We start from the raw sequence: 27,866 nt of genomic DNA on the forward strand, positions 1-27,866 counted from the left end.
TGAAAGACAGTCATTACATTTGAAAAAAAAGTCACAGGAGGGTTGTATCCAAGACACAACCGCATAGTTGACGTAGGATTCCGTTAGGCTATCTGGTGCATGCTGATTTTGGATAAATTGTAAAACTCTTCGATAATGATTTGGGTCCGTTTTGTCTGGTTGTTAGTACTGTTTGTTCACTGATAATGATAGAAGGATGGTGATTAGTCATTAGATAGTGCGTATGACGTACCAAAGCCGCCCTCTGTATTCCTGGACGAGATGGCTTCTGTGTAATGTATGGACGAAATAAAGAAAAAAAAGCTCATCAATCATCATCGAACACAAGTTTTCTCACCAGAAAAAAAGTGTTACTTTAGTATAGAGAAAATATATTTGAAATGGAAAAGGTAATTTCATTTATAATTTTTTTCTGAGTGTTTATTCAACCCATTTCCTTTTCGCTTTAAACCCAACGGAACACGATGCTACATGCCTCAAGGCGAATTTCAATAGAGCTAACAGCACCCAATACGATATATAGAGCATATGTGGAATCACTTTTTCGAATACTCCTTCATTTTTCAAATTATGCTCGTCGCATGAACTTTCCTTGGGAGAAAAAAAAATCGTTTCATATTTCAAGTCATTTCAACACAATAGCTACCATATTCAATTTTACGCTTATAGTTCTGCTAAAAGTTTCAAAATACATTATTTCAAGTAATTTTAACACAATAGCTATCATATACAATTTTACGCTTACAGTTCTGCTAAAAGTTGTTTCAAAATACATGATCGGTCATTGATATGAAATTTCACGAAGCAACCAATATAAAAGTTCCAAATTTTAATTTTATTTATATTCCATCTAGCATAAGTTCTATTCAGCTCATTGAAACATCATTCTTCAATCTACCCATCGAAAGATTCTTATTGGAACGAAAATAACAAAAAAAAAACACTCATTCATCGCTCCCAACTTATCCGCCAGCACGTATGCAATCAGCAATACCCACGCTAGTTACAATGAGCACTATCCATTTGTGCGCGTCGTTAGTATAACTATCGACCACGAGGGTATTTACATGCTGATTTCCCCCAGACACCTTGGATTTGAAATCTCTGTTAGGGAATACATGTCGGTGAGAATAAAAGCTCCCCCTACTTTCATGTATCTGCGATGCCGATTTCCCCCAGGCAGCTTGGTTTTAATGTCTCTGTTAGGGAACCGCCGCATGTGTCGTCAATTTCGACCTATCAGAAGTGAGTATTTCCGTTAGGATAGGGGTTGAGATTTTTCAATTGTTCGATAGTTAGTTCCATGACATATATTATTTTAGTCAATGTAAAAAATTGTTATGGAGTGCCGAAATTGAATGACGCAAAAATCTCATCAATCCATCATAAAATGGCTGAGCAATAAGCATTTCAAATTGGACAATCTTCACGGTGCGCTCGATTTTCGATTTTCAATTTGTACCCCAATATGTTCCCGAAAGACGTAATCCTACGCCAAAACATTTACGTTCTCCGTAATAAGCTTTGCTGTCGGCCTGCTCAGAAGTGTGCATTTGTAGTGGAACACTCCGCTACACTTACCGATACAGCAAACCGGCAGATTGCTTACCACTATCCCCAGTTTACACACCGAACATTCCATAGCCAACACAGATTAAGGTAAAGATGGAAGCTAGCCATTGTAGTAGTATAGGTAAACCCACGTGTAAAAATGGGGTAATAGTGTTTGTGAGAGAAGAGCGAAGCACATGTAAATAGATCAATTCACTTATCAGACTGTGTGGCGCTTCATTGACACTGACAATACTGATTATACGCGAGCGTAACATGAGCAAATTTATAACACATGCGAATTGGGCCTCTTTTGATATTAACAAGTTCTTCCGCATGCTGATAATTCCTTCATATTTTCCTTCGTTGGTCGTATTGTTTTCACATATTCACGTTGGAGAGCCTTAACTCTTCTCTTCGTTGGCCGAGACATTTTGATTGAATGTAGTACTTTTCCGTTTATTGTTTTTGAAAGCATAGGCAGCCGTGGCAGTGTTCCGAGCTCTGCAATACAATGAAAGATTTCGAATGCTTAGAACTCGAACATTTCTTAATAGATCGGAAAGACACATCAATCACTATTACTAAAATGTTATTTTTCCTGAGATATGCAATTGGATAACTATAAAATTTCAAGCGCTATCTAAACGCCCTAACTGCGCTGTTTTGATTTTCCGAATTTATGGTTTCCCAACACAGCTATCAAAACCAAGGTGCCTGGGGAAATGGGCACTGCTAAGCCCCGCCGCACATGCCCACACTCGCATTGGCCGCCACGAGCCGAGTGCGAGTGGCTGTATTTAAAACCTATGACGCAGTACCAAACTCCGCATTTGCTCTAACGTGTCGACGCAGGCACGTACATGAACGTGCACGTGCGTATCTGCTAGGTGACCGAGACATTGTTTTCGAGTGGCAGTGTCACGAGTGCAAAATGGAGGAACTGATTGAAGCTGTTCGAAGTGAATAATGCATATACGTGGTAAAACACCAAGACTATTTAAATACAAAATTAAAGGATTCTATTTGGAAACAAATAGCAGAGGCGCTAAATCTCAAGGATGGTAAGTATTACTTGTATAAATCTTACTGATGATATAAATGTGAAAGTATGGATGTTTGTTTGTTCATGGCATAAAATATAGTCTAGTATTTGTATAAAATAGATTAGGTATGTAGGTAATAAAAACTAAAACTGTTCTGTAGGCAGATATGAAATTCTACATTTATTTAATATACTAATATGTGTAGGTATTTACAAAATAATTACAAGTAACAATGTTGTATTAATTGTCGAACGATATCAATACGCGCCCCGTTGCACGCTGTGGTTTTGCCAAGTCACTCGTCCTTCTACGGAGTTAAAATAATCCGTAAATTTGTCTCTTAATTCAAATGCCCTTTTCGAAACGGGACCTCTCAATCGCGACAGCACGTTAGGCAACGATGTTGTCTTGTCGATGTCCTCACGAAAAATGAATGTGTCTCACCACCAGAATATCGCTTAAGTATGCTTTTTGTGTGTGATTGAATCGAGAGAAGGTGTGGTTTACGATGGCAATTTGGAAGGAAAACTAAAGGGGAATGAACTCTCTGAGCTCGGAACTTTCGGCGACTGAGCAATAATCGATTGCGGGCGCATACAATATTGGATACGGAAATATCCTACTGATGGGGAAGAATAATCTTCTGAAACTATCCTGTTAATTGCGATTGATTGAAAAACCACAAAACCAAATGTATTTGGTCACAGTGTTACATGGATAGAAAACATTCAATTAAACTCCTTCACATGAATATATTTTGAAAATTCCCAAAGGAACTGGCAGATTATTTTCAGTAACGATTAGATATTTCCACATTTTCCTCGATACTGGAAGCCCACCAGTGGTTAATGCCAACTCGATAACCACCTGTTAATAGCACTTGATTGAAACATATTTGGTCACAGTGTAACATGGATAGAAAACATTCAATTAAACTCTTTCACATGAATATATTTTGAAAATTCCCAGAGGAACTGGCAGATTATTTTCAGTAACGATTAGATATTTTCACATTTTCCTCGATACTGGAAGCCCACCAGTGGTTAATGCCAACTCGATAACCACCTGTTAATAGCCGCGCGTGTATGTGTGTGTAGCGATGTCTTCCCAGGGAACCGTTTGTGGCATCACTCTCCTCCTGATAGATTCCCTTCTGGCCTAGGGTGCACAAACAGGCTCTTGGTGACACCGTTCATCCGCGCTTTCATGATAAATAAAGAGCTTCACCGCAACAGCGACAACATGCTCCAATCGCTGTTCAATTAGAACTGAGTGGATTTCCGAGCGCCGCTCGCTTATATACCGATTGATGATTTCAATAGCCTGTTTTGAAAGCAATTTTAAGACTATTGAAACAAGTTTTTGGATCAAAAAGTAACAAGTATATAACGCGTAGACATTTTATCTTTCGAATGAAGTGTTTATCATACCATTTCGTTCAGTTGTTTAGGAGCTATTAACGCTCAAAATCTCGGTCTCCGGCGTAACGCTTTCGTTTTCGAAACATTGATTTTACACCCCGGTATAGAAATGAAAGACGTAGTCCTACGTCAAAAAAAACATCTACTTCAATCATAGCGCTATACTTGTTGTATGTGAAGCGTGGATTTTCGAGAACTTTCAAAACTTTTACATCTTTAATTGCGATGTTTTCATTTTGACTCTTTAAATAGTCAATGAAAACATCGGAGGAATGCTGATCGCTCATGCCCACAATTTTTAATCTTGGCACCGATATGGGAACAACAGCATGATAATTTTCACCCAAATTGCTTTCAATATCATTTTTGACATCATTTATGTTGGCTCCAGTTGAAAACACAACAATGATGGAGCCATCTCTACCATTCCTAAAATTACCAATTTTGTGTGTTTTTGGATCTAGTTTCGTTTTTAAATGCTTACGAGTTTCCTCGCAAGCTTGTTTGGACTCTTTGGGTTTTATTACAATAACCGACTGAGTCTTACGACTATTTTGCTTGATACTATTGCTCTTTATATTATTATCATTACCATTGTTGGAACTTTTGACTACATCCGCGAAACTTATGTTATTTAGAATGACATCATCGTTATCATTGTTCTGATATTTTCGTTTCTTACATTTAGGAATGTTTTGATGCGATTCAGAAGGAATTGCACCAGGTTCATTGAGCGAATCATTCCTTGCAGCTAAATTATTCTGCGCGGTAAATGTTAAAAATGAACTTGTCATAGAATCCAATCTCTCACATATCAATTTTTCAAGAGACTCACATATATTTTGTCTCAAATCTTTCATACCGCACTTTGGCGCGCTGTCTAACTGAGCCGTAATGTGATCTCGCATGTCCGTAAGCGAGTTGAAGAGTGAAGACAGTTTCATCACCTCCTTCTCTACCTTTCGCACACCCGAGATAAGATCACTTTGCTCCCCACAACCCTGGTCTGAAAGACAGTCATTACATTTGAAAAAAAAGTCACAGGAGGGTTGTATCCAAGACACAACCGCATAGGCAGTAATTGTTGAAAATTTGGTAAATTTTCATATTCCTCATCCATAGTTCTAGTTATACTTTTTGTGCGTAAATAGTTATGCAAGACACAACTCGCCATAACAATTTTGTCTACTGTTTCTCCTTTCATTTCAAAAGGCCGTATAAATATTCTAAACCGGGAACTCAATATGCCGAATGCACATTCAACTGTTTGTCTTGCTCTTGAGAGTCTGTAATTAAAAACTTTGTTTCTATAATTGTCTACCACTTGTCTCTGAGGAAAAGGTCTCATAAGGTTTTCCATTAAAGGAAATGCAGCGTCACCAACAATAACATAAGGCACAACTATGTCTTCTCTTCCAGGTAGACCCTTGGGCTCGGGAAGGTGCAGCTGTCTGTTCATCATTATATATTTCCATCTGGAAATCTGCCTTTAGAACACACATCAATAAATACAAATGTTTAATTTGCGTCTACTACCGCCAACAGCACAATAGAATGATGTTGCTTATAATTAAAAAATGAGGATCCACTGTTTATCGGTTTCTTAATTGTCACGTGTTTTCCATCGATAGCGCCCACGGTATTAGGCATTTGCCATATATTTTGAAAATCGACGGCATTTTTTTCCATATATCCAGTGTAGGTTCCGGCAAGTAAATAAGTTGCATGTTTCTCCAAATAGCTGAAGATACTTTGGTTATAATATTTGAGATAGTCCTTTCTCCCATTCTGTAACTATAACCAATGCTCCGATATGAGTTACCGCTCGAGACAAATCTGTAAAGAAAAAAAAATACATTTATTATATTTCATATAGTCGTGCTTGTTTTTTTTTTATTTAAATCGTTTATTTTTACAGGCTCAGTTACATAGGTTTAAAGGAGCCGAACTCCTTACTGTATTGTTACTAGTATATATACATTTTTCCTTAATTCTAATGTTAATAATATAGGAAACCGATTACTCGCGGTCAACTCGAGTTTAGAAGGGTGACATATTTTCTTCAGGAAAAGGAGGGGATATGAGGATATGTTGACAATGATCACACTCACACTCTCAATCACACTCATCACACTCAATTCTTAAACCTATCTTATATCTAATATGTATTTACATTTCATCTTATTCTTAAGAAGGGATCCGATCTCTCACAAAGGAAAAGGAAAAGGAAAAACTAAGGGTATAAGGACAATCACACACGAAGATCGATAGCTTTAAGGAATACATATATTTGGGACATGTAATCAAGGTCTAACCGAGCCAACACATCTCTCACCGGCACCATGGGCTGCCTTCCTCGGGCCCGAAGGGTGACTACTAAATTCGATCTGGCGACAAGATACAGCTCGCACGACCAAACAACGTGCTCGATGTCGTGGTAACCTTGGCCACAAACACAAAGATTGTTGTCGGCAAGATTAATACGAAAGAGTAGCGCATCTAACGAACAGTGATTGGACATGAGGCGGGAGAAGGTGCGAATAAAGTCCCGACTCAAGTCCAGACTTTTGAACCATGGTTTAAGGCTAACCTTAGGGATAATCGAGTGGAGCCACCGGCCCAATTCATCTTCGTTCCATTTGCGTTGCCAGTTAACTATGGTATTTTTGCGGACTAAAGAATAAAATTCATTGAAGGCGATTTGACGCTGATAAATATCGCCTTCAATTGCACCTACCTTTGCTAATGAGTCAGCCCTCTCATTACCCAGAATTGAGCAATGTGAAGGGACCCAAACAAAGGTAATGACATAACAGCGTCTGGATAAAGCACTCAAAATTTCTCGTATTCTCTCAAGGAAGTACGGCGAGTGCTTTTCCGGCCTCACTGAACGGATAGCTTCGACAGAGCTAAGACTATCCGTTACAATGTAATAGTGTTCAACAGGTCGTGAGGCGACGCTGTCCAGCGCCCAATGTATTGCTGCCAATTCAGCAATATACACTGAGCAAGGATTCTGAAGACTGTGTGAGGTGCTAAAAAATTCGTTGAACACTCCAAATCCTGTGGACTCGTTTATAGTGGACCCATCAGTAAAGTACATATTATCACAATTGATACCCCCATACTTTTCATCGAAGATCGTTGGAGCGATCCTCGATCGTTGGTAATCTGAATATCCATGGATATCTTGCTTCATGGACAGATCAAAATGCACAGAGGAATTGATGTAGTCAGGGAAACAAACACGATTGGGAATATACGAAGAAGGATCAACCTGCATGGAGATGAATTCATGATATGAACTCATGAATCCGGAGTGAAAATTTAGCTCGATCAGCTGCTCAAAATTTCCGATCACCAATGGGTTCATGACCTTACACCGGATGAAGAACCGAAGAGATAATAAATTGAAGCGATCTTTTAGTGGGAGTAGGCCTGCCAAAACCTCGAGACTCATGGTATGCGTTGAGGGCATACATCCCAACGCGATACGGAGACAAAGATACTGAATTTGCTCGAGTTTAATGAGGTGTGTTTTGGCAGCTGATTGAAAACAGAAACTGCCATACTCCATCACTGAGAGAATAGTTGTTCGATACAACATTATAAGATCTTCGGGATGGGCTCCCCACCAGGTGCCGGTAATTGTACGGAGAAAGTTTATTCTTTGTTGGCATTTTTTACTCAGATACCTAATATGGGCCCCCCAAGTACATTTGGAGTCGAACCAGACCCCAAGATACTTGAATGACATAGCATGAGTGATCGGTTTACCCAAAAGTTGAAGCTTTGGTTTTGCTGGTTTATGCTTCCTAGAAAAAACCACCATCTCTGTTTTCTCCGTGGAGAATTCGATCCCTAGCCCAATGGCCCAGGTTGAAAAATTGTTCAAAGTATCTTGTAAGGATTCTTGCAGGTCGGATTCGTTTGATCCTACGACAGACACCACTCCATCATCTGCAAGTTGTCTTAGGCTGCAATTTTGTGTAAGGCAATTGTCAATGTCGCTTACGTAGAAGTTGTACAAAAGGGGGCTTAAACATGAGCCCTGGGGGAGTCCCATGTAAGAGACCCGACTTACTGCCGAATCTCCGTGAGAAAAGTTCAAATGTTTCTCACAAAGCAAGTTATATAACATATTATTCAATAGAGGCGGCAGACCCCGAGATTGTAATTTGTCTGACAAAACCTCTATTGAAACAGAATCAAAGGCCCCCTTTATGTCCAAGAATACTGAAGCCATTTGTTTTTTTTCGGCGTAAGCCATTTGAATTTCTGAAGAAAGCAACGCAAGACAATCATTCGTCCCCTTGACCCTGCGGAACCCATATTGTGTATCTGAGAGTAGGCCATTCGTTTCAACCCATCGATCAAGGCGTAACAAGATCATTTTCTCCAACAATTTCCGTATACAAGACAGCATTGCTATTGGGCGGTACGAATTGAAGTCGGACGCGGGTTTTCCGGGTTTTTGAATAGCTATAACTCGTACTTGTCTCCAATCATCTGGAACAATATTATGCTCCAGAAACCGATTGAATAAATTCAACAAGCGATGTTTCGCCACATCAGGGAGGTTTTTCAGCAAGTTGAACTTAATTCTATCCGATCCCGGAGCAGAATTGTTACATGAAAGCAGAGCAAGAGAGAATTCTACCATCGAAAACTCGGAATCAAGATCGCACCTATCATGTGGTATATCTCGAACAATTTTTTGCACAGGAGCGGAATCGGGACAAACCTTTCGTGCAAAATTAAAAATCCATCGATGTGAATATTCCTCGCTTTCATTGGATGAAGATCGATTTCTCATGTTTCGAGCCACTGTCCATAATTTTTTCATTGACGTTTCTCGTGACAAACCTCCCACGAAATTTCGCCAATAAGCACGTTTTTTCCCTTTGATCAAGTTTTTAAATTGATTTTCAAGGTCCAAATACGTTTGAAAATTCTCAATGGTTCCACGTTTCCGAAAAGCTTTAAATGCATTTGATTTATCTCCATAAAGCTTGGAACACTGGCTATCCCACCATGGATTGGGAGGCCTTCGACGAATAGTGGAACCTGGGATGAGTTTCGTTTGAGCGCGAACCGCGCTGTCATAGATCAAACGAGAAATGAAGTTATACTCCTCCAATGGAGGCAAACCATCTCTGGAATTGATGGCTAGAGCAATCGCGTCCGCATATTTTTTCCAGTCAATGTGTCTTGTGAGGTCGTATGCCACCCATTGGTGATAGTAATTTTGATTGGCAAGTGGTCACTACCGTTGGGATCCTGGATTACATTCCACTTGCAATCTAACGATAGTGAATTCGAGCAAAGCGAGAGGTCAAGAGCACTTGGGTTAGCAGGAGGTTTAGGTACACGTGTTGTTTCCCCAGTGTTCAAAACGGTCATATTGAAGCTGTTACAAAGGTCATATATCAACGACGAACGATTATCGTCGTACGGTTCCCCCCAGGCAGTTCCGTGAGAGTTGAAGTCTCCCAAGATTAATCGTGGCTCAGGAAGGAGTGAGCACATGTCAACAAGTTGCTTGCGGCTAACCGCAGCTCTCGGAGGCCAATACAAGCTGACAATACAGAGGTCTTTGCCTCTGATGTTTGCATGACAAGCAACAGCTTCGATCCCTCCAATAGATGGAAGGTCAATTCGAAAAAATGAGTGGCACTTATTGATCCCCAATAGTACCCCTCCGTATCTGTCATCGCGGTCCAAGCGTATTATATTAAAATCGTGGAAAGAGAGATCATTTTGAGAAGAGAGCCAGGTTTCGGATAGAGCAAAAACATCACAATTGAGTTTATGAATTAGAAATTTGAATGTATCCAATTTAGGGATAAGACTACGACAATTCCACTGTAAAACAGTGATATCTCCGACCTCTCTATTTAAATTAGACATCAAGAGAGATAATCATTGCAAGGAGGGGCCATGTTTGCATCAATTGCTGCAAAATTGTCTTTAGTACTGGAAGCATTGCGGTGACAATGGTTCTGATGGAGTCGGAAACATTAAAACACGTGAAGATTTGATCCACAAGGTCAGACAACTTTATAAATCCCGATTGGGAAGTTGAACTTGACGGAAAAACAGGGACAGTTGGGGTTTTTGATGTCCCCTCGAGTGCTGGGTCGTTCGAAGGTGAACTATTACCACGGAGGCCAGGAGGGACCTGATTTTGCTTATCCGCTGCACTCGATTTTTTGGGCAAGCTAACAGGGGGTATCACCGGAGGGACTTGTCCTTGAACTTTGGGAGTGGTCACATTTTTGCGCCGGGGATTCCCTTGAGAAATAAACGGCGTGCCCCCGTTAGCTGTATCCGCTTCCATTTCGTCAACTGGCAACGTAGCGAAGACATTGTGTGTATTGATTGGTTGTTGTTCTTGAGCCAGTTGAGAAGCGCCCTTCAAAATTTCTGCGAAAGTGCGTTTAGAGCGTTCCCTCAAAGAGCGCTTCTGTTTCTCCCAGCGAGCCTTGTATGTTTCACAAGCTGAGAGCACGTGTGGGGATCCCCCGCAATATGGACACTTATGCTCAGTCGCACTGCAGGATTTCCCCTCATGTTGTTCTCCGCAAGTGGCACATCGTTCTTTATTGGCACAATAAGCAGCCGTGTGACCAACTGACTTGCACTTTAGACAAGTCATTGGCTTTGGAATAAAAAGTCGCACGGCTAACCTCAATTTATCTACCATCACGTAGTCAGGGAGAGCTGAACCAGCGAAGGTGACTCGAAACGAGTTGGACGGCGTAAATTTCTTTTCTTCTCCTTCATGGGAGACTGTTCCGAGCTGGCGGCAACCCAAGATCTTAACAGTCGTCGAGGGCAGTTTTTTAAAACGGCCGGTACCTTCACTCGTAATGTATTCGCACGTCAAGCCCGTTTCGGTTATCACACCCTCAATTTCGACTATGTGAGAGGGAATGTAGACCCGATACTCAATTGTAAAATGCTGATCGACAACAATCTTGTTTGCGTCTTTTCGATCATTCACGACAACTCGCAATTTGTTTGGTCTAACCTTCGAAATTTCCGAAACGGAGGTATACCTTGCCAGATCTTTCGCGATCTGCATGACTCTCAACGCCTCTCCATTTGACTTAGGCCTGAAGAAAACAACCCAGGGACCAGTTCCGGGCGCATCTTCTGGATAGACCTTTACACGGGGAGTGGGAATAACAGAGGGGGAAGGCGAGGACGGGGATTGAGAGTGGGAAGGCGAAGGTTGAGAAGGAGCGGGAAGAACAGAGGGAGAAGACGAGGTTGAAGGTAGAGTGGGATCGTTAAGGGCAGATGGGAGATTTGCTAGTTTTTTGGAGGGAGGCTTGGTAGGGTTAGCTGACTCGTCCCCAGAAGAAGTATCTTCCGTATTTGGAACACGTTTGAGTGACTTTTTTTTATCCGTTAGGAGGGAACTAGAGTCAGAGACCTCCATATCCGAAGGTCCCCCACTCTCTGCCATTTTAAATTTTCACTTATATTCTAAGTATTTTTTTAAACAATATTTCACAATAAAATAATTCACAAAAACCAAAAAAAAAAAAACTTATAATTATTAAATATTTTCTCTCAGTATATTTAATGTTATTCACCTATGAACGCACTCCAGTGCAGATGAACGGCAGCGTGCTGAAAGCTCGTTGGTGGTGGGAATGTGCCTACGACACCACTACACACAGTCGTCGGTGAAAGCTTACCCGCACTGTCACTGTTGGCACGATGACTCGGCGAAATCTCCAATGTCGGCGAAGCAGCGACAAAACAAAAACCAATGCTTGGCTTTCCGAGGATGAAAGCCTCTATCCACTTGCAGGCAGGGCACTTCACTCACTATCCAGATAGCGAAATGAACTCTTCAGCGGCAAAAAAACAACAATCACGCTGTAACCGATAACGGAACTTGGACGCGACTTTCCTTCGTCTGGTTACTACGGGCAATCGGCGAAGAATGATCGTCGTGCTTGTTAATGATGACTAATTTTATTGCAGGAAGTGAAGCCAAGAAATGTTGGGAAAAACTGAGAAACAATCACCGAGATGCGCTTCGTCGGCAGAAAATTTCTAAACCGAAAAGTGGATCAGGGGCTGTTAATATAAAGCCATGGCGCTTTCTAAAAAAATATGGCATTTTGAATCCCGCATATGGCAAATAGGCCAAGTAACACAAATTTTACTGAAGACATACTAAATGACGAATCATCTCATGGTAACTCAAATACTACAGAAAATGACATTCAAAAAAATGTTGATGATACGGATATTCATGAATCAGTAGTTGAAGAAACTATTGAAAACCCTGAATCACCATCTCCTGGTACATCAGCTGATGAAGGAAGTAAAAGACGACGAAAAAAGAACACTTTAAATAACTTACTAGCTAAATCGATTGAGGACCATGAACGTAGAGCAGCTAAAAGACAGCAACAACGGGAGCGCTTAATTGCTAACACCAGTAATGATTTCACCATAAGCAATGTTAAACATGATCCACTTTTTCATTTTTTTATGAGTATATACGAGACCACAAAAAGATTGCCGCCACTGGCTCAACACAATACCAAAACAAACGTATTTTCATTGGTGTCCCAAGAAGAATCTAAATACTTGGTAGAATATCCGCCTCGTCCACATTCTTCCTATTCACATGTTAGTGATGTAGGATCATATTATTCATCATATACGCCTTCACCTGCAGAACAGCCACATTTTGATGCAGAAACATATCGTATGCTTCCTCCTATACAACAACAGCCTCAGGAAAGTGGGACACCATTGACACCAAATATTATAGTCATTCAGGGTAATGAACTCAACAATTCTGGAAATACGTTTCAAACTATTTAAATTAAATTTATAAATTATTATGGTGCTTTAAATAGTTCCACTTAATTTTGTAACCGTTTACCTACATAATAAACTTACCTTAAGAAAACGGCCAATTTTTCTTCAGTACTAATTCGTTCATGACCACCATATCCTTGATCTTCTAAATCTGTAGCAATCATCGCATGTACTTCCTTAAAATCGTTCCTAGTCATTCTAAAATAATTTTTAAATTTTTCATCTGAAAACTCAGAAGTCAAATTGAATTCTCCATGTGTTTTCCTTTTGGACAGGTAAGAGCTCTTCCATATTTTTTTTTCGGATGATTTCCTTATTAACAATAATCTATTTGAAAACTCGTTATCACTGTCGGATTCTGAACTTATATCAATCGCGTCCATCTTGCTTCACTGACTGATGTACGACTCGTGAAACGAATTGCGGACACACACGTGCCCACCAATGTCAATGTGACATTGGCGCAGTGTCGTGAACGAGTGCGAGTGTGGGCATGTGCGGCGGGGCTAATACATGTAAGTTGGGGGAATTTTTGTTCCCACTCGCATGTGTTCCCTAACATAGCCATGAAAACCAAGGTACCTGAGGAAATTGGCTTTGCAAATACATGCAGGTTGGGGAAACTTTTGTTCCCACCGAAATGTGTTCCCTAATACAGACATCAAAACCAAGGTGCCTTACATTACATGGCGTTTGTTCATTTTTTTTACTTACACAGTAAATATGTTTAATTCAATTGATTTCGAAAATTGTTTCATTCTATCAATAATTTAATCAATACAAACAAATGATTACTAAGCCAAAGGTGGTCCCACGTCATCCTTGCAGTTATATCATAGACCCATTTTTTTGGTGATATAGAACAAGTATTAACCACCGGAGCAATTTTATCATTATTTTAGTTTTCCGACCCACCGACGGAAGCTTCACTGTTCACTCCTTTTACTTTCCTCAGAATAAATTTAACTACGAAAAAATAAAATCATAATAAAAACTGCGCTCCGGTGGCGTTAATACGTAATACGTAAATTAACTACACTACATTTCAGTCACAATTTAAAAAAATGAAACAAAACATTTCACATTACTGTGTATAGAAAATCGACATCGATAACTTTTGCAACACTTTCGGTGGCTTTGTTTTTATTATTGTGTGTCATTTTCGACGTTTGCGATGGATACATGATAACATCCACGAGAACATTAAAAACATATATCTGTCGATTTCTTGAAAATACTAAAGAAATGGTTCGTGATCAATAGAGTTTTGCTGATTCGATTGTTTCGCAAGCTGTGTAACTGCGTCAAGAGTTATTGTTGTCATATAAAATAAAGGATTAATCACATCGCAACAAAGGAATCATTCATCGAAAATGGAGGACAACCAGAGCATGGATGATATCGAACAAAACTTTTTAACACAATTCAGTTGTGAGGACATTGATGTTTTCAATAGTAATTGAATTATATGATTTACTTTGTAATATATCTCAACATTCTAGCAATGGTGACTACTGACAAGGAAGATCTTATTAAGCAGTTCCAAACAATAGGAGAGAATCTGAATTATTCTACAGCAACATTTTTCCTGGATATGAGTAACTGGTAAACACGCTTGAGAGTGAAATATAATAACTGCTAAACCAACTCTGTTTTGAACACGAAAAAATTTGATTCGCTTTTTTGCTCGCGGAAAATACATTATTTTATTTCTTTGTAGGAATCTACAAACCGCTGTAGGATGTTACTTCGATTTCATGGCATTCTCGCGAGTTCCTTCAATGAAAGTTTTGAATGACCTCACTATTGGAAAAGACGAGAAAGTCACCCCGAATACTCCGTAAGTGTGCCTCTTTTCAACAAATATTTATGATGTAAATAAACTTTTGAGTAACTATATGCGAAACAGAATTTCGATTTGTAGCAAATGCTACATGTTGGTGGGAAACAAATTATTTTTTTATACAGTAGATCATCAATTTCCTATAAAGTGAGAAAAATGAAATTTTCCGATGGTATTATTTATTTATGTATAACGTAATGTCTGGATGGCTGCTGATGATATGCAAAAACACCTAGGATCATTAAAATATCTACAGAGTACGAGATGAACATCCATTATCCATAGAGTATGATTGAATGTGAACTTTTTGTTTTCTTCCACAGTTTCCAGTTATGTTGGCTTTTACAAAACAACGGGGAATCGAGTTGGCCCGATGGTGTGTACATGAAAAATGAAGAAGATAGTAGGAAATATTTTATGCCTGCGTTATCACCAAATGATACGGCGACATTAACAGTTGATCTTGTTAGTCCAGCTACTTTAGGTTCGTTTGTATCTAGATGGTTTCTGCGTACAGCGAATGGAACTGTTTTTGGAGGTATGATTTACATAACTAGATCACATTAACTACTGTTAGATAACTCTGGAATTTCAGAACCAATTTCATCCACTATTGAAGTATGTGAAAGCGGCACTCTCGCCATAACTCAACGGTTGGCACAGTTGCAAACTGTGAGCTCATCTGATGTAGAAATAGTTGATAGTCAACCGGAAATTGAACAGGTAAGATCTGTCTTGTTTTTTTTCGTTTGTTTGAATGGTTGTATGTTAACAACGTTTTTTTAAATGATCTGTCTGGTCAGTGCCGTTACTAGTTACACATGATAGAGCAATACAAAACCGAATGTTTAAACCATATGGTCGGTGTTCCACATACCGAAACTCGGTTACAAAATAAGAAAAAATGAGTCAATACAGTAGAATCCGTTTGCTATGACTATGACCGTTTATATTGATCAACCAATTATAATGACATTATTACACAACGAAGTTTGGTTTCATTTGAAACTCTTTGTAAAAAAAGTCGGATATAATGCCTCCATTCACAGTGACATGTCACCTATTATGATCCATTTCTAATAAATTATGCTCGGTTATAATGACCGACATTTTTTCACAAAACGCTATGAACACGGAAATGTAACTTATATTGATACACAATGTATTTCCTTTTAAACAACTTGATGAGCGGATGGATGAGAAATTTAGAGGAGACCTGAATGAACAGTTGAGGCATATCCATGGTATAATCAGCAGTACAGCGCGAGAAGTGTTGGGCTCAACAGTGGCACCTACGCCCAATGAGTGGTTTGATGCGGAGTGCCAATGAGCGACAGACGAGAAGAACCGAGCCAGAGCTTACATGCTAGCTACAACTGTGATACGTCAGAACAGAGGAAGATGTCGTGATGCTAGGGCTGCTAAAAAGAGATTCCATCGCAGGAAGAAACGTCAGCATGGGGAACGAATTCTTGCGGGGCGGAGGATTGCTTCTCCAGGCACGACGCGAGGAGCTTTTATAAAACAATAAACGGTAACAGGGACCGCGGACCGTGCCAACCCCTGTAATGATCAACGACAGGGATCAACCTAATTACCGATAAATCGGAGGTGCCCAGGCGTTGGCAGCAAAATTTTGATGAGTTGTTGAGTGCTGAAGATGGAGTTGTCGAAAGGAATAGGATTGAGATAGATGAAGTGAGGAAAGCAGTGAAAGAGCTGAAGAACGGCAAAGCAACTGGGAAGGACGGCATACCTGCCGAGATACTAAAAGTCGGGGCGAGTAACTACTTTGTTTTATGTATTGAATTATCCAGAGGATATCGTCCGATGAAGAACTACCTGCGGTCTGGTTGGAAGGACTCCTTTGCCCGATATATAAAAAGGGTCACCGCCTTGACTATAGCAATTATCGCGGCATAACTCTCCTCAATCCAACTCTGAAGCCCGAATGAGCTAATATTTTGCATAGGGTATTTTATCGTGCAAATCAACATTTTGCAGGAAGTCCCGTATGACAAATCGATATGATGATTTTCATTGGCCATACCATACGTTTTGCCTCGTATTCCGAAAAAACAACTATGCCCAAAGTGTCGATTTTTATTTATTACAAAAAAAAATGTTCGAGATGACAGTAGATCTCGACGTTTCATGCAATTTTACGACATTTGGCATCAACATTTTTTTCGATAACCCCGATTTCCTTTACTACCCCCTGGGTTTTCAAAAAACTCAAACTTTTACGGTTGTGCGACACTAGTAAATGAAGTTCGATTGAGTTGATATTTTGCAAAGGGTAGTTTTTCGTGGGAATCAACATTTTTATTCAAGCTCCCTTTGAAAATTCGAAGGTCCTTTTTGCCCATACATCCATTGGCACTCTAATGAGGATATTTTTGAAGTAGTCGACGAATTTATTTACCTGGGTACATTAGTGACATGTGACAACGAGATGAGCCGTGAAATCAAGAGACGGATAGCGGCTGCAAACAGGGCGTTCTACGGATCGCGTAACCAGCTGAGGCGCGACAAAAATTAAGACTGGTTTTAAAATTCATGGTGAAAAAAAATAAAAACAAGAAAATTCATACCGTGAAAAGCTTCTAGGGTTAGTACTTAGTCATGTAATTGTTACGCATCACTTCACGCACCCGGTTCGGCATTTATTCCACATGTTGGCGTACCAACAAGCTTGAATTCTATCCCACAGTCTCTCATAGATTCTGTATAGGGTTCAGATCCGGTGACTGCGCTGGCCACCCAATGACGTCATGACTTTGTTATCCTGGAACCACTTTTTGACGGTCTTGGTGGTGTTGCTTCGGATCGTTATCCTGCATGAACTGCCATTTCAGAGGCATCTCCAACTCCGCGTGTGGCAACCTAACATCCCTTGGGCGATGGACGCAATGGTTTTTCCGTCCGAACCGATGAGGTTTATCTTCGTCTCATCTGACCACAGTATATTTCCCCACTGCTCTTACTTCTCCGGACCGCTCCAAGTGGACGAACCAGCCTACGGCTGAAAGTTCTCTATAATAAAGAACAAAAAAAAACCAAAATGATCGCCACCACAAAATAACGCCATATATATTTTTTTCATAACCCTATCAATATGGGTATCAAATGAAAGGGCTTGACTAGTAGCATATAGTTATTGATGAAAAATGTAAATTCAAGATAGCGGGCGCTAGAAAATGGCAGATTACATATTTTCTATGGAAGGGCTTGACTAGTAGAACATAGTTATTTATGAATAATGCAAATCCAAAATGGCCACCACCACAAATTGGTGATACATTTTTTTTTTCAAAATCCCATCGATATGGATATCAAATGAAAGGATGTGACTATTAAATAAAGTTATTGATGAAAAACGTAAATCTAAGATGACGACGGCTACAAAATGACGGATTACATATTAAAGAAAGGGCTTGATCAGTAGAACACATCTTTTTATGAAAAATGCAAATCCAAAATGGGGCACGTCGGATTTCCGTTATCCACAGTTAGTTGTTTCATCATATGCCCCACGATTTTATTTTAGTTTCAATGCCCTTGGAGAATGGAGGGAGGGGTGTGATAGCTACTAACTGCTGCTTATCTGGTTATTTTCAAGCTTTTAGTACATTATCTGTATTATTATTATGTTTAATCACAATGAAACCGTTTAACTTGAAAAGTTTTTTATTTAATTTATTTTCTAGCTGTTTAGTACATTATCTGTATCATTAGTATATAGCTCTCCAATAAAACCGTTCAACAATTTTTAAAATTTTGGATTTGCATTTTTCATAAATAACTGTGTTCTACTAGTCAATCCTTTTCGTTTGAAAGCCGGAATTCAAATTATGATTAAAAAAAAAGTGTTCGGATTTTACGGATTCACGATACAATTAAAAATATGTTCAAACTTAAAAAAACAAATATTTCATGATTTTGTGGAATTCTGTGATTCATAACTTACATGAATGTCTTCTAATTTTATAGGAACGGTAATTTTTCATGATATGGTTATACTTTTTTATAAGTTGAAGCTATTATCGTAAGCGCTTAAGCGTCCGAATTCCGATGCTTTATTATAAATAAGTGCGCTATACATACAACGTCCCGTCACCGTAAAGTCAACGTAATGCAATGAAACATCAAATATTATTCCATGGAAATCGTATGGTAGCATTCACATACACCATCAACGACAACTTTGACGTCGGCAAAAAAGTTCTAGAGAATAGTTGACGGGACGGTGATGTTGACGCAGTATGTGTAGCGCACTTTAATCAGAAACATCAACTTCAAAGTCAAATGTTCAAGGCACCATGGCAGCACTCTCTATTGGTGGAACTCTATCTATTGTACTAGTACTAGTGACGCCATCTACAACAGTTGCAATGCCTTCTTTCGAATCAGCATGCCTAGAATCAGTTCTAAATTTTGAAAAATTCAATGATTTAAATGCTTAAAACCTGAAGTCCCGACTCTTCTTCAACAATAATACTATAAAAACTGTTTTTCTCAGCTAGTCGCGAATGATTTTGAATGAGAAATTTGGAACTGGGAGATATGTTGGCATAAAAAATGAAACCAAAATCAAAACAAAAACCGAGACACCGATTCCAGACAAAAACCCAACCGTCCGTCTTCGTAAATTATTCTTGTCTACAAATCCTATCGGTCGTTTTCATTGAACGTATGCTGTAAATTAACGTGACGTGGATGTTGTATGTGAATCGCACTTAAACGACCAAAACATACCGTTATTGTTGTTTAAAAAAAATGGGTGAGATATTTTTCCTCACGCGCCTTACAGTCTAGATTTTGCCCTTTCTTATTTATTTAAACCTAAAACATTTAGATAAGTATAGAACGTTCTGACTGGTACTCCTTTTATTCCAGCACAGTGTGTCAAAAAAAGGTTTGTTGCATTCGTGGTCCCGAAAGATACTTCAACTAGAGCGCTGACTGGCATCGTCTAAATCAGCCTTAAGATGAGATCAGACAACTGGCTTCTACCGAGATGAAAAATAGAAGGTGGGAAGATTCAAGTGGGAAGGTTTTGGTTGTGTTGAACTTTGATTGTGTTAGTAGCCAGGAAGATAGGAGGTTCACATACCAGGCATACCAGTCAGTTACTCAAATGGTACAAAATTGAATGTGTCAACGAATAACGTTGAAAGAGGATATACAGAAGCTAATTACAGATTTCCAAATCATATTTTTCGCATTATGAAACAAACAGAACATATTACGAACTAAAATGTTTATTTTTTTCTTTGATTTCAGAAATAGTATTCTAATGTCTACTATGTTTGGATTCTAGAGCAACTTCATGGAAGTTTGATTTTTGTCAGCAATTGTAATTATTTTTTTTCACAATTAAGGTGCTGAAAACTTCAGTCGTCTAAAATTAAGACGCAAGCGGAAAACTTTTCGTCTCAATCTAAGTCATACGGAGTCAATTGAATTTATTTTTCAAGTTCATTCTACATGAAAAAAACTTGCAACTTTTTTCCCATGCACTGTCAAATGTTTATCCGTCAAAGGAACAAAAGATTGTGTGACTATGACTTTGTTCGTTTTTGGTCGACGTAACGAGAAGTAAAATTGAATTGAAATTAAATTTAGAACACTTCAAAAATACTGAAATTTCAGTTTCTGTTAAAATGTCGGGCCCTTATGATTTTGAACGCTAACATTGATTTAGGAAAAAAAAACTAGTTCGTTCATTTCATTTGCTTATTTTTACTTTTAGTAACAAAACTTTTCCTATGTAGTGAACTATTATAAGAAAAGTAACATACATAAACAAAATCTGTGACGTCACAGATTTAAAAAATCTTCCCACCTTTCATTTTCCATCTCGGGCTTCTACCACAGCAGTGGAACTCCATACAATTCACTGATTAAAAAGTGTCCAGATTTTCATCGCTTGTTTACGTGAAGAATATATTTTTTTCAGGCACACTTGATTTGAGAGTGTATGGATTTCTAGCTGTCTTGACGCAAGGTCTTTAATGAAGAATGATAAGATTGGAAAGTTTCTATAAACATGTTTATAATTACATAAGTTTATTCAAATATTAATATTGCCCTTCTTTAACTATTCAGTGCAATTTTATCAAAATTTGAAGGAGAAATGAAGTTGATTTATAGAAGAATAAGATTTCATTTGATATGACGATTTTTGAAATCGCCTCGATGGTTGTAAAGTTATGACGTTTTGGAAGAAATCTTACTTAAAGGCCCCAGTGGCATGTGCTGTACACAAAAGTCTTCTCCATTCACATGAATTTTATATTTTTTTTCCAATTTTTACCTTCAAACCAACATATCATATCTTTCCAATCATCCGCAAACATGCCTAGTAGTAAATTAAATAAACCAAACTCATAAACGACAAAAAGAGTCTTCGATTGTATATTTTTTATATATTTTTCACAATTTTTTCACTACCATTTGCTTATTGGCGCTTTTTTAGTTGGAGTGCCTTTTAGTTGGCGGTTCACCAGTTGGACCAAAAATCAATTATCCGTCATAATTGTATGTCACTTTTACTCTGTTGTTCCAATGCCATTTTTATAGAAGGGTCTTTGAACGTTAAACTCAAAAAATGAAGGCACAGTATAAAAGTATTTAGTTTTGCAGTTTGTTTGACAAATGAATTCGTTTGAAAATATTTAATCATATATATACATATATATAAAGTGAATTATATCACATCCACTATTCAAGGAAGTTAATGATATTTTCTAGCATCAATCCAAATGCAGTAATCCTAATTATTCTTATGGCCGCACTAAAAGACATGAAAAACGCGAACTTTGAAATTTGTGAACTATTGCAGTATTACTTCAGCCATTCCATACCAAACTGATATAGTGGTTTTCAGATTTTCGTGAAAATTGGTAGCTTGTTTTCGTTATGGTAAAACATTGAACCTGTATTTTTTTTTGGGTGATTCGATTTCTTTCACTTTTTGCCAAAAATGACTTTTATCAAAAACTCATAACTGTTGAACCACATAGCCGATTCAGCTGATCGATACATCAAATTGAAGTTAATTGGGCTAGTCTTTGTTGAAAGAATATCAAACTTGTAAGAAATTTGAATTTTGTTTCCGTAATTCTTGATTGTATCCGTTTTTATAGTTTACATGGTTTCGGAACCAACGGCGCTATATTTTTCTATATTTTTTCTTGAAAACTGAGCTTTTTTTACAAATTTACATTTTTTACTAAAAAATTGGATATGTTCTTTTTTCTTTTTCGAGGTTTTTTAAAGTTAACCGATAGTTCGGAATATTTATTTCTTCCCCTTTTTCCTATTCTCAAAAATTCATAACATTTGAATTGCTAGAGCGATTCAGATGATCGATATAACAAATTAAAGCCTAGATTTTTTTGCAAGTGTGAAATTATTGACTTAAATTAACAATATCGATTATCTAAATCGGTTCAGTAGACCAAAGTTATGATTTGTTAAAAAACGTCATTTTTGGAAAAAAGGAGAAAAATGATTTTTTGAACCATCGGTTAAATTTGAAAAATCATAATTTAAAAACGAAGAACACATTTTTGGATATGTTATCTAAAAAATCCTCAGCTTTCGAGAATTAATATAAAAAAAATATAGCGCCCTCCGATGAAAACTATGAACAATCACGATCAATAATTAACAACAAATTTTTTTTTGCGGTATAGTATTTTTTTCAAAAAAAAAACTAGCTAACTGTCCAATTTAATATGTCGATCATCTGAATCGGTTTAGTAGTTCAAAAGATATGAATTTTTGAAAAAAAATATTTTTGGAAAGAAAGGGGAAAAACTAGATTTTTCGAACCACCCTAAAATGGAATGAGATCTGATATTTAACGATAAGGAACAAAACTACCAATTTACACGAAAATCTGAGAACCACTATGTCGGTTTGGCATATAGTACTTAAAAAAATATAGTTTGGTGTTCATTTTCCCTGCAACTAAAAAGCTGATTACTAGAAACTAATTGACGTTAACGTTTCATTACCTTGTAAATTCTAGATACAATACCAACAGAGGGTATTTGAAAAAAAAAAAGACGGGTGGGTAATGTCGGGGACATAACCGGAGTGACGTAGGACTATACAAAGTTATAAAAAAATCAATTTGTGTTTTATTATTATTTTGGATATTATTTTAGAATGCATTGAACTGTATTTCGTAAACTCTTTTTTGAAAGGTTTAATGGCCCTGATAAGCGCCGTGTTTTATGGAATGGTTCCAATTTAGAAAACTTAGTACTCGTGGTTTTGAAAAAAACCATTTCGAACGCCCTCGATGCCGCCTTGTTCTGGATTTGCCACCAAAGCAGATTGTATAAAGAACAAACTTTTTTCTTCTGCTACCTGATGCCGTTTTGCGATTGCGTTTGCCACTCGCCACTCGCTGCAACTGCCTGTTGTCTTGATGTCCACCGAACCGAATGTGTTCTGGTCTGAATGCGGGTTTTCTTATCGTCGCGAGCAGCTTTGCCAGCTAATTCGATCACTTCGGCGGCCGAAACTATATAACGCCGGCTAGGTGGACTGGCGCACTGGTACTAACGCGCTCGGCCTAGCTACCCTTGCGGGGAACTCCAGATCAACACGGTTCAAGCGGGATTTTGCCTTTCCCTTCACTTTTCCTCCTTTACCATGTCCAGACATGGCTGCTTGGGTTGGTTTGTTGATGTGTTGTGATGCGAACCGATGTGGTGTACGGTTTGAATGAGAATGATCGTTACGGAAGGAAGGAAGGTATTGTATTATAGAGACTTTAAACTTTTGCAGTTCATTCGTCTCTAGCCTTAAGAAAGGCCCTTTGAAAACTCTACTCTACTCTACTCCAGCGCTACCACCTCCGCCCTCTTGCCTTGAGAAAGGCACTCGATCCCTCGTCCAGCAACGATGTTGTCCAGTCGGTGTCCACACAAAGAATGATCGTTACGGCAGCGGAGCGGGGATTTTTAAGCTGACTGGCTGGCTCGAGAATTACGCATGTGTGAGACTGCGACCAATGTTTCGTTCATTTTTTCTTTTTCATTTCCAATCGTGCTTCATTCTATTTCGCTGCTGCTCTGGTTGACCGTTTTGGTCGGTAAGATTTGAGGAGCACAAAATGGACCAATCAAAAATGGGCACATAGTGCATTTGGACAATGCTTGATATTTCACAATTATTCAATTATTTATCTCAAGAAAAATGAAATGTTATTCGTTATGATAGATGCGTAGATATATTTCCTATCAATTGATGCAAAAACCTTTGCGATCTATTGAGAAATGCTCGAGTTATAAGCGTTCCAAATCTTGCTTTTTTTCCTACTTGTTCAGTGCCTAGATTTTCATTTCACCCCCTATATCTTCCGGTTAGACGTAGTCCTACGTCAATAAAAATGGCTTTTTACGGGGTGTGTTCGAAACTGAAAAAAAAGAAATTTATTCAAGAATCATATTTTTATGTTGTTTTTTAAGCGTACCTACATTATTTAGTCGTATAATTATTGTATCATTCAATTTATTCCGATTAGAATGCTTTAAAATATTTCAACTGATGCTCTTACCACATTTTAATTTTTTAATTCAATGTTCAGTTTCTATGGCGAAGCTTCATTCGTAAATGACACATTTGTCATCATTGGTGAAATACGACCATGAATGTTGTTATGAATAGCACAGCAAGTTATGATTACAATACATATGGGTTTATTTTGATAATGCATTATACATAAACCGATAAAAATGCATTATAATATTTGTCCACAGCGTTTCAGCGTCTATATGTATATTTTATTCAATTTTGAGTTCGTAATTTCTATCCCATTCGCCGTGCTTATCATGATGATGCTAACATTAATAACATTGTATACGAACCTCCCACCTTATATATGATGTCTCCCACGCTTTTAGAGACATCTTAACATTATGTTCAATTTTTAGAGCGTAAACCATCTGTCAATTTTTTCACTGTTTACATTTTCTTGCCACAAATCGTTGCCACTTTTTTCTCTCAAGTTCCATTTCTCTTCTCTGCTTCTACTCTTCATCGTCGCCCAAAAACGAAGCCATGACATGCAAATTCCAGAGTTGCCAAATATTATAAAAATTCGAATTTTTTAAAGATTATCTGGAGAGTCTTTTCTCGTTGATTCATGCAAAACAACGGCGCTCAACTCCATTGCAATTCAGGAACAACTTGAAAATTGTCACTCTTTCGCAATACATGCCCTTAGTACCGGATGCTTCGTACACAGCCGATACACAAGAACATCTTGTTGGATTGATGGACTTGCTATCAAAGCGGTGAGAAGAATGTTCAGCCCAGAAATTGATGGACAGTGATGCAGCATCGAAATCATATCGAAATTCAGCTTCATCTAATTTTACTGAGAATGTGGATGACATAAATATTGAATTCGACTATGAGTAAATCGTCGATGAAGCGAAAGCATTCCAAAACAAAATTTGTTGTTCCATATAGCTGGTTACATCATCAAAATGAGACAGTAGGAAACAACATGTCAGCAGTGTAACAAGGGATTGATAATCAGCAAAACACAATCTGGATTGTATCAACCATCTCTTTTGACGTAGGACTACGTCTTTCATTTCTATACCGGGGTGTAAAATCAAAGTTTCGAAAACGAAAGCGTTACGCCGGAGACCGAGATTTTGAGTGTTAATAGCTCCTAAACAACTGAACGAAATGGTATGATAAACACTTCATTCGAAAGATAAAATGTCTACGCGTTCTATACTTGTTACTTTCTGATCCAAAAACTTGTTTCAATAGTCTTAAATTTGCTTTCAAAATAGGCTATTGAAATCACCAATCGGTATATAAGCGAGCGGCGCTCGGAAATCCACTCAGTTCTGATTGAACAGCGATTGGAGCATGTTGTCGCTGTTGTGGTGAAGCTCTTCATTTATCATGAAAGCGCGGATGAACGGTGTCACCAAGAGCCTGTTTGTGCACCTTAGGCCAGAAGGGAATCCATCAGGAGCAGAGTGATGCTACAAACGGTTCCCCGGGAAGATCTCGAAGCAGCCGCTACACACACACATACACGCACGGAATTCTTTCCGTTTGGATCGAGAAAGATCCGGAAAATAATCTGCCAGTTCCTCTAGGAATTTAAAAATACATTCATGTGAAAGAGTTTATTTGAATGTTTTCTATCCATGTAACACTGTGACTAAATATGTTTCAATCAAGTGCTATTAACAGATGGTTATCGAGTTAGCATTAACCACTGGTGGGCTTCCAGTATCGAGGAAAATGTGGAAATATCTAATCGTTACTGAAAATAATCTGCCAGTTCCTCTGGGAATTTAAAATTACATTCATATGAAAGAGTTTATTTTAATGTTTTCTATCCATGTTACACTGTGACCAAATACATTAGGTTTTGTGATTTTTCAATCAATCGCAATCAACAGGATAGCTTCTGAAGATTATTCTTCCCCATCAGTAGGATATTTCCGTATCCAATATTGGATGCATAAAACCTTGTGCCTCCAACGTAACGCTCTCGTTTTCGAAGTTCTCCAAATATTCATTCATTCAGAATGAATTCAGATTCAACTTCATACAAATGATCTCTAAATCAACGATAGTCCTACGTCATCCTTGCGGTTATACCATAGATATAACCCACTTCCTGTTTTTTCATATTTACGAGCTAGAGCTTACAACTCTCCCATCTGCATAGTGAATGATGAGACTTTCCATTTCTTCTAAGCAATGGAAATTATATTCCGAAATATAAACATCGCCGTTCACTTTATTTCATTGTGAAAAAATACATACATAAACTTGTATATAATTAGCTCACATATCCCTTAAACTAAATATCGCAATATTCATTACAATCACTATTTCTGAATTCAATACAAATTCAACGCTATTTATTTTTATCGGCAACACTGAAAAAATCGACTTTGTTCACAATATTTATTGAAATCAGGCAATCAGTGATTGACAAAAATTTGGTCCGTAAAAGACCCCCTATTGTCTGATCTTATTTTAGAGAAAAGCAGAACGACAGACTATTGATTTCTTCAATCCCTTTCACAAAATTGAGTTGACACGGGTTCATTTATTTATTTTTATTTATTTACACAATAGCACAATAGCACACCACAGTGACCAGAAATGTACACTCAACAATATAGAACCATCTTTCTTTTTTTCTTGCAGAATGCGCAGTCTGGAACATTGGAGGATACAGAAATGTGGGGTTGAAAGTACAAATTTCATGAGTGCTGATTGATATATTGAATTTATTGATACGTTTATTGATAAAACCGCGAGATCAAAACTTTATCAAAATATAAGTTTTTACAATTAAATAGTGGTTATACTCGACCATAATATCCGAAAGGTAGACTACCATCCATTTAGTTCGCTGGAAATCGTTGGTAATTGTTGGCTATTCATCCTCCAACACGAACACGCATTACAGCTTGGGCTAAGATTTTCCTGTTCCCGGCAGTTTCTAGTTGATTTTATGTTTCTAATTTTGTAGGAAGAATTGGTAAGAATCGGTGCGGCCCGCAGTTGGAAAACTGCAGCTTTGGACCGGGATTATGGGCGAAACAATACTGTGAATAAGATCCAATCTATGGGATGTGGATGGGATCATTGTAAAGTGTTTTTGGTAACTTGACAGATTTGTTTCTTCGTGTGAACGAACCCTTAGGACATTATAATGATCTGTCAATGTCAAAACGAACGAGCAACGCTTTTTTTTATCCCTTTCGTTTATTTCAGGCTCATTAGCATTTTGGCTGTAACAGAGCCGAATTTCAATCGTGTACATGTCACATGTTTATAATATCTATAATTAGCACATTACACAGTTGCCATGTTTTCGGCGTTAGAGTATTCCCTTCTATAACATTGCATATGGTACACATTTACACAGTTGCCATATAGGCGTAAGAGTTTTCGTTCTGTTCTTCCATTATCCAGTTAGACCGGACAGCGGAGACGGTTGATTGATCATTGTTGAGTTATTTATAGAACAGCAGCCCGATGTGTCTTGCAGAGCAGAGCAGTTGTATGGATGAATCGATCTTATTTCGACCGTGGATCGATCTCCATCGCTGATGATTGTTGCGTGGACGTAGCTAT

At 38.2% G+C, this 27,866-nt stretch overlaps 1 protein-coding gene across 2 annotated transcripts; it reads left to right on the top strand.

Annotated features, from left to right (window-relative positions):
• The first annotated feature begins 14,009 nt into the window (after positions 1-14,009).
• On the top strand, positions 14,010-27,082 carry LOC129762969 (protein ILRUN). 2 transcript variants are annotated; one of them, XM_055761609.1, is made up of 7 exons: positions 14,010-14,302; positions 14,374-14,476; positions 14,592-14,711; positions 14,951-14,971; positions 15,038-15,252; positions 15,310-15,437; positions 26,931-27,082. In XM_055761609.1, exons 1-7 carry the CDS (start codon positions 14,245-14,247, stop codon positions 26,973-26,975), a joined length of 690 nt encoding a protein of 229 aa, XP_055617584.1. In that variant the 5' UTR covers positions 14,010-14,244; the 3' UTR covers positions 26,976-27,082. The 2 variants fall into 2 exon arrangements, with proteins under 2 accessions (XP_055617584.1, XP_055617585.1); XM_055761610.1 differs by lacking the exon at positions 14,951-14,971 and having other exon boundaries at positions 14,012-14,302.
• Positions 27,083-27,866: the final 784 nt, after the last annotated feature.

Source organism: Toxorhynchites rutilus, chromosome 1 (genome assembly GCF_029784135.1).
Source record: "Toxorhynchites rutilus septentrionalis strain SRP chromosome 1, ASM2978413v1, whole genome shotgun sequence".
Lineage (NCBI taxonomy): Eukaryota > Metazoa > Arthropoda > Insecta > Diptera > Culicidae > Toxorhynchites > Toxorhynchites rutilus.

What these genes read in the sequence shown, in the direction of transcription:
- LOC129762969 (XM_055761609.1), top strand. Translation starts at nt 14,245, where the DNA reads ATGGAGGACAACCAGAGCATGGATGATATCGAACAAAACTTTTTAACA. An exon ending in CTTTTTAACACAATTCAGTT is followed by an intron (nt 14,303 to 14,373) that starts GTGAGGACATTG and finishes TCAACATTCTAG; the next exon opens with CAATGGTGACTACTGACAAG. An exon ending in GTCAACCGGAAATTGAACAG is followed by an intron (nt 15,438 to 26,930) that starts GTAAGATCTGTC and finishes TTTTTCTTGCAG; the next exon opens with AATGCGCAGTCTGGAACATT.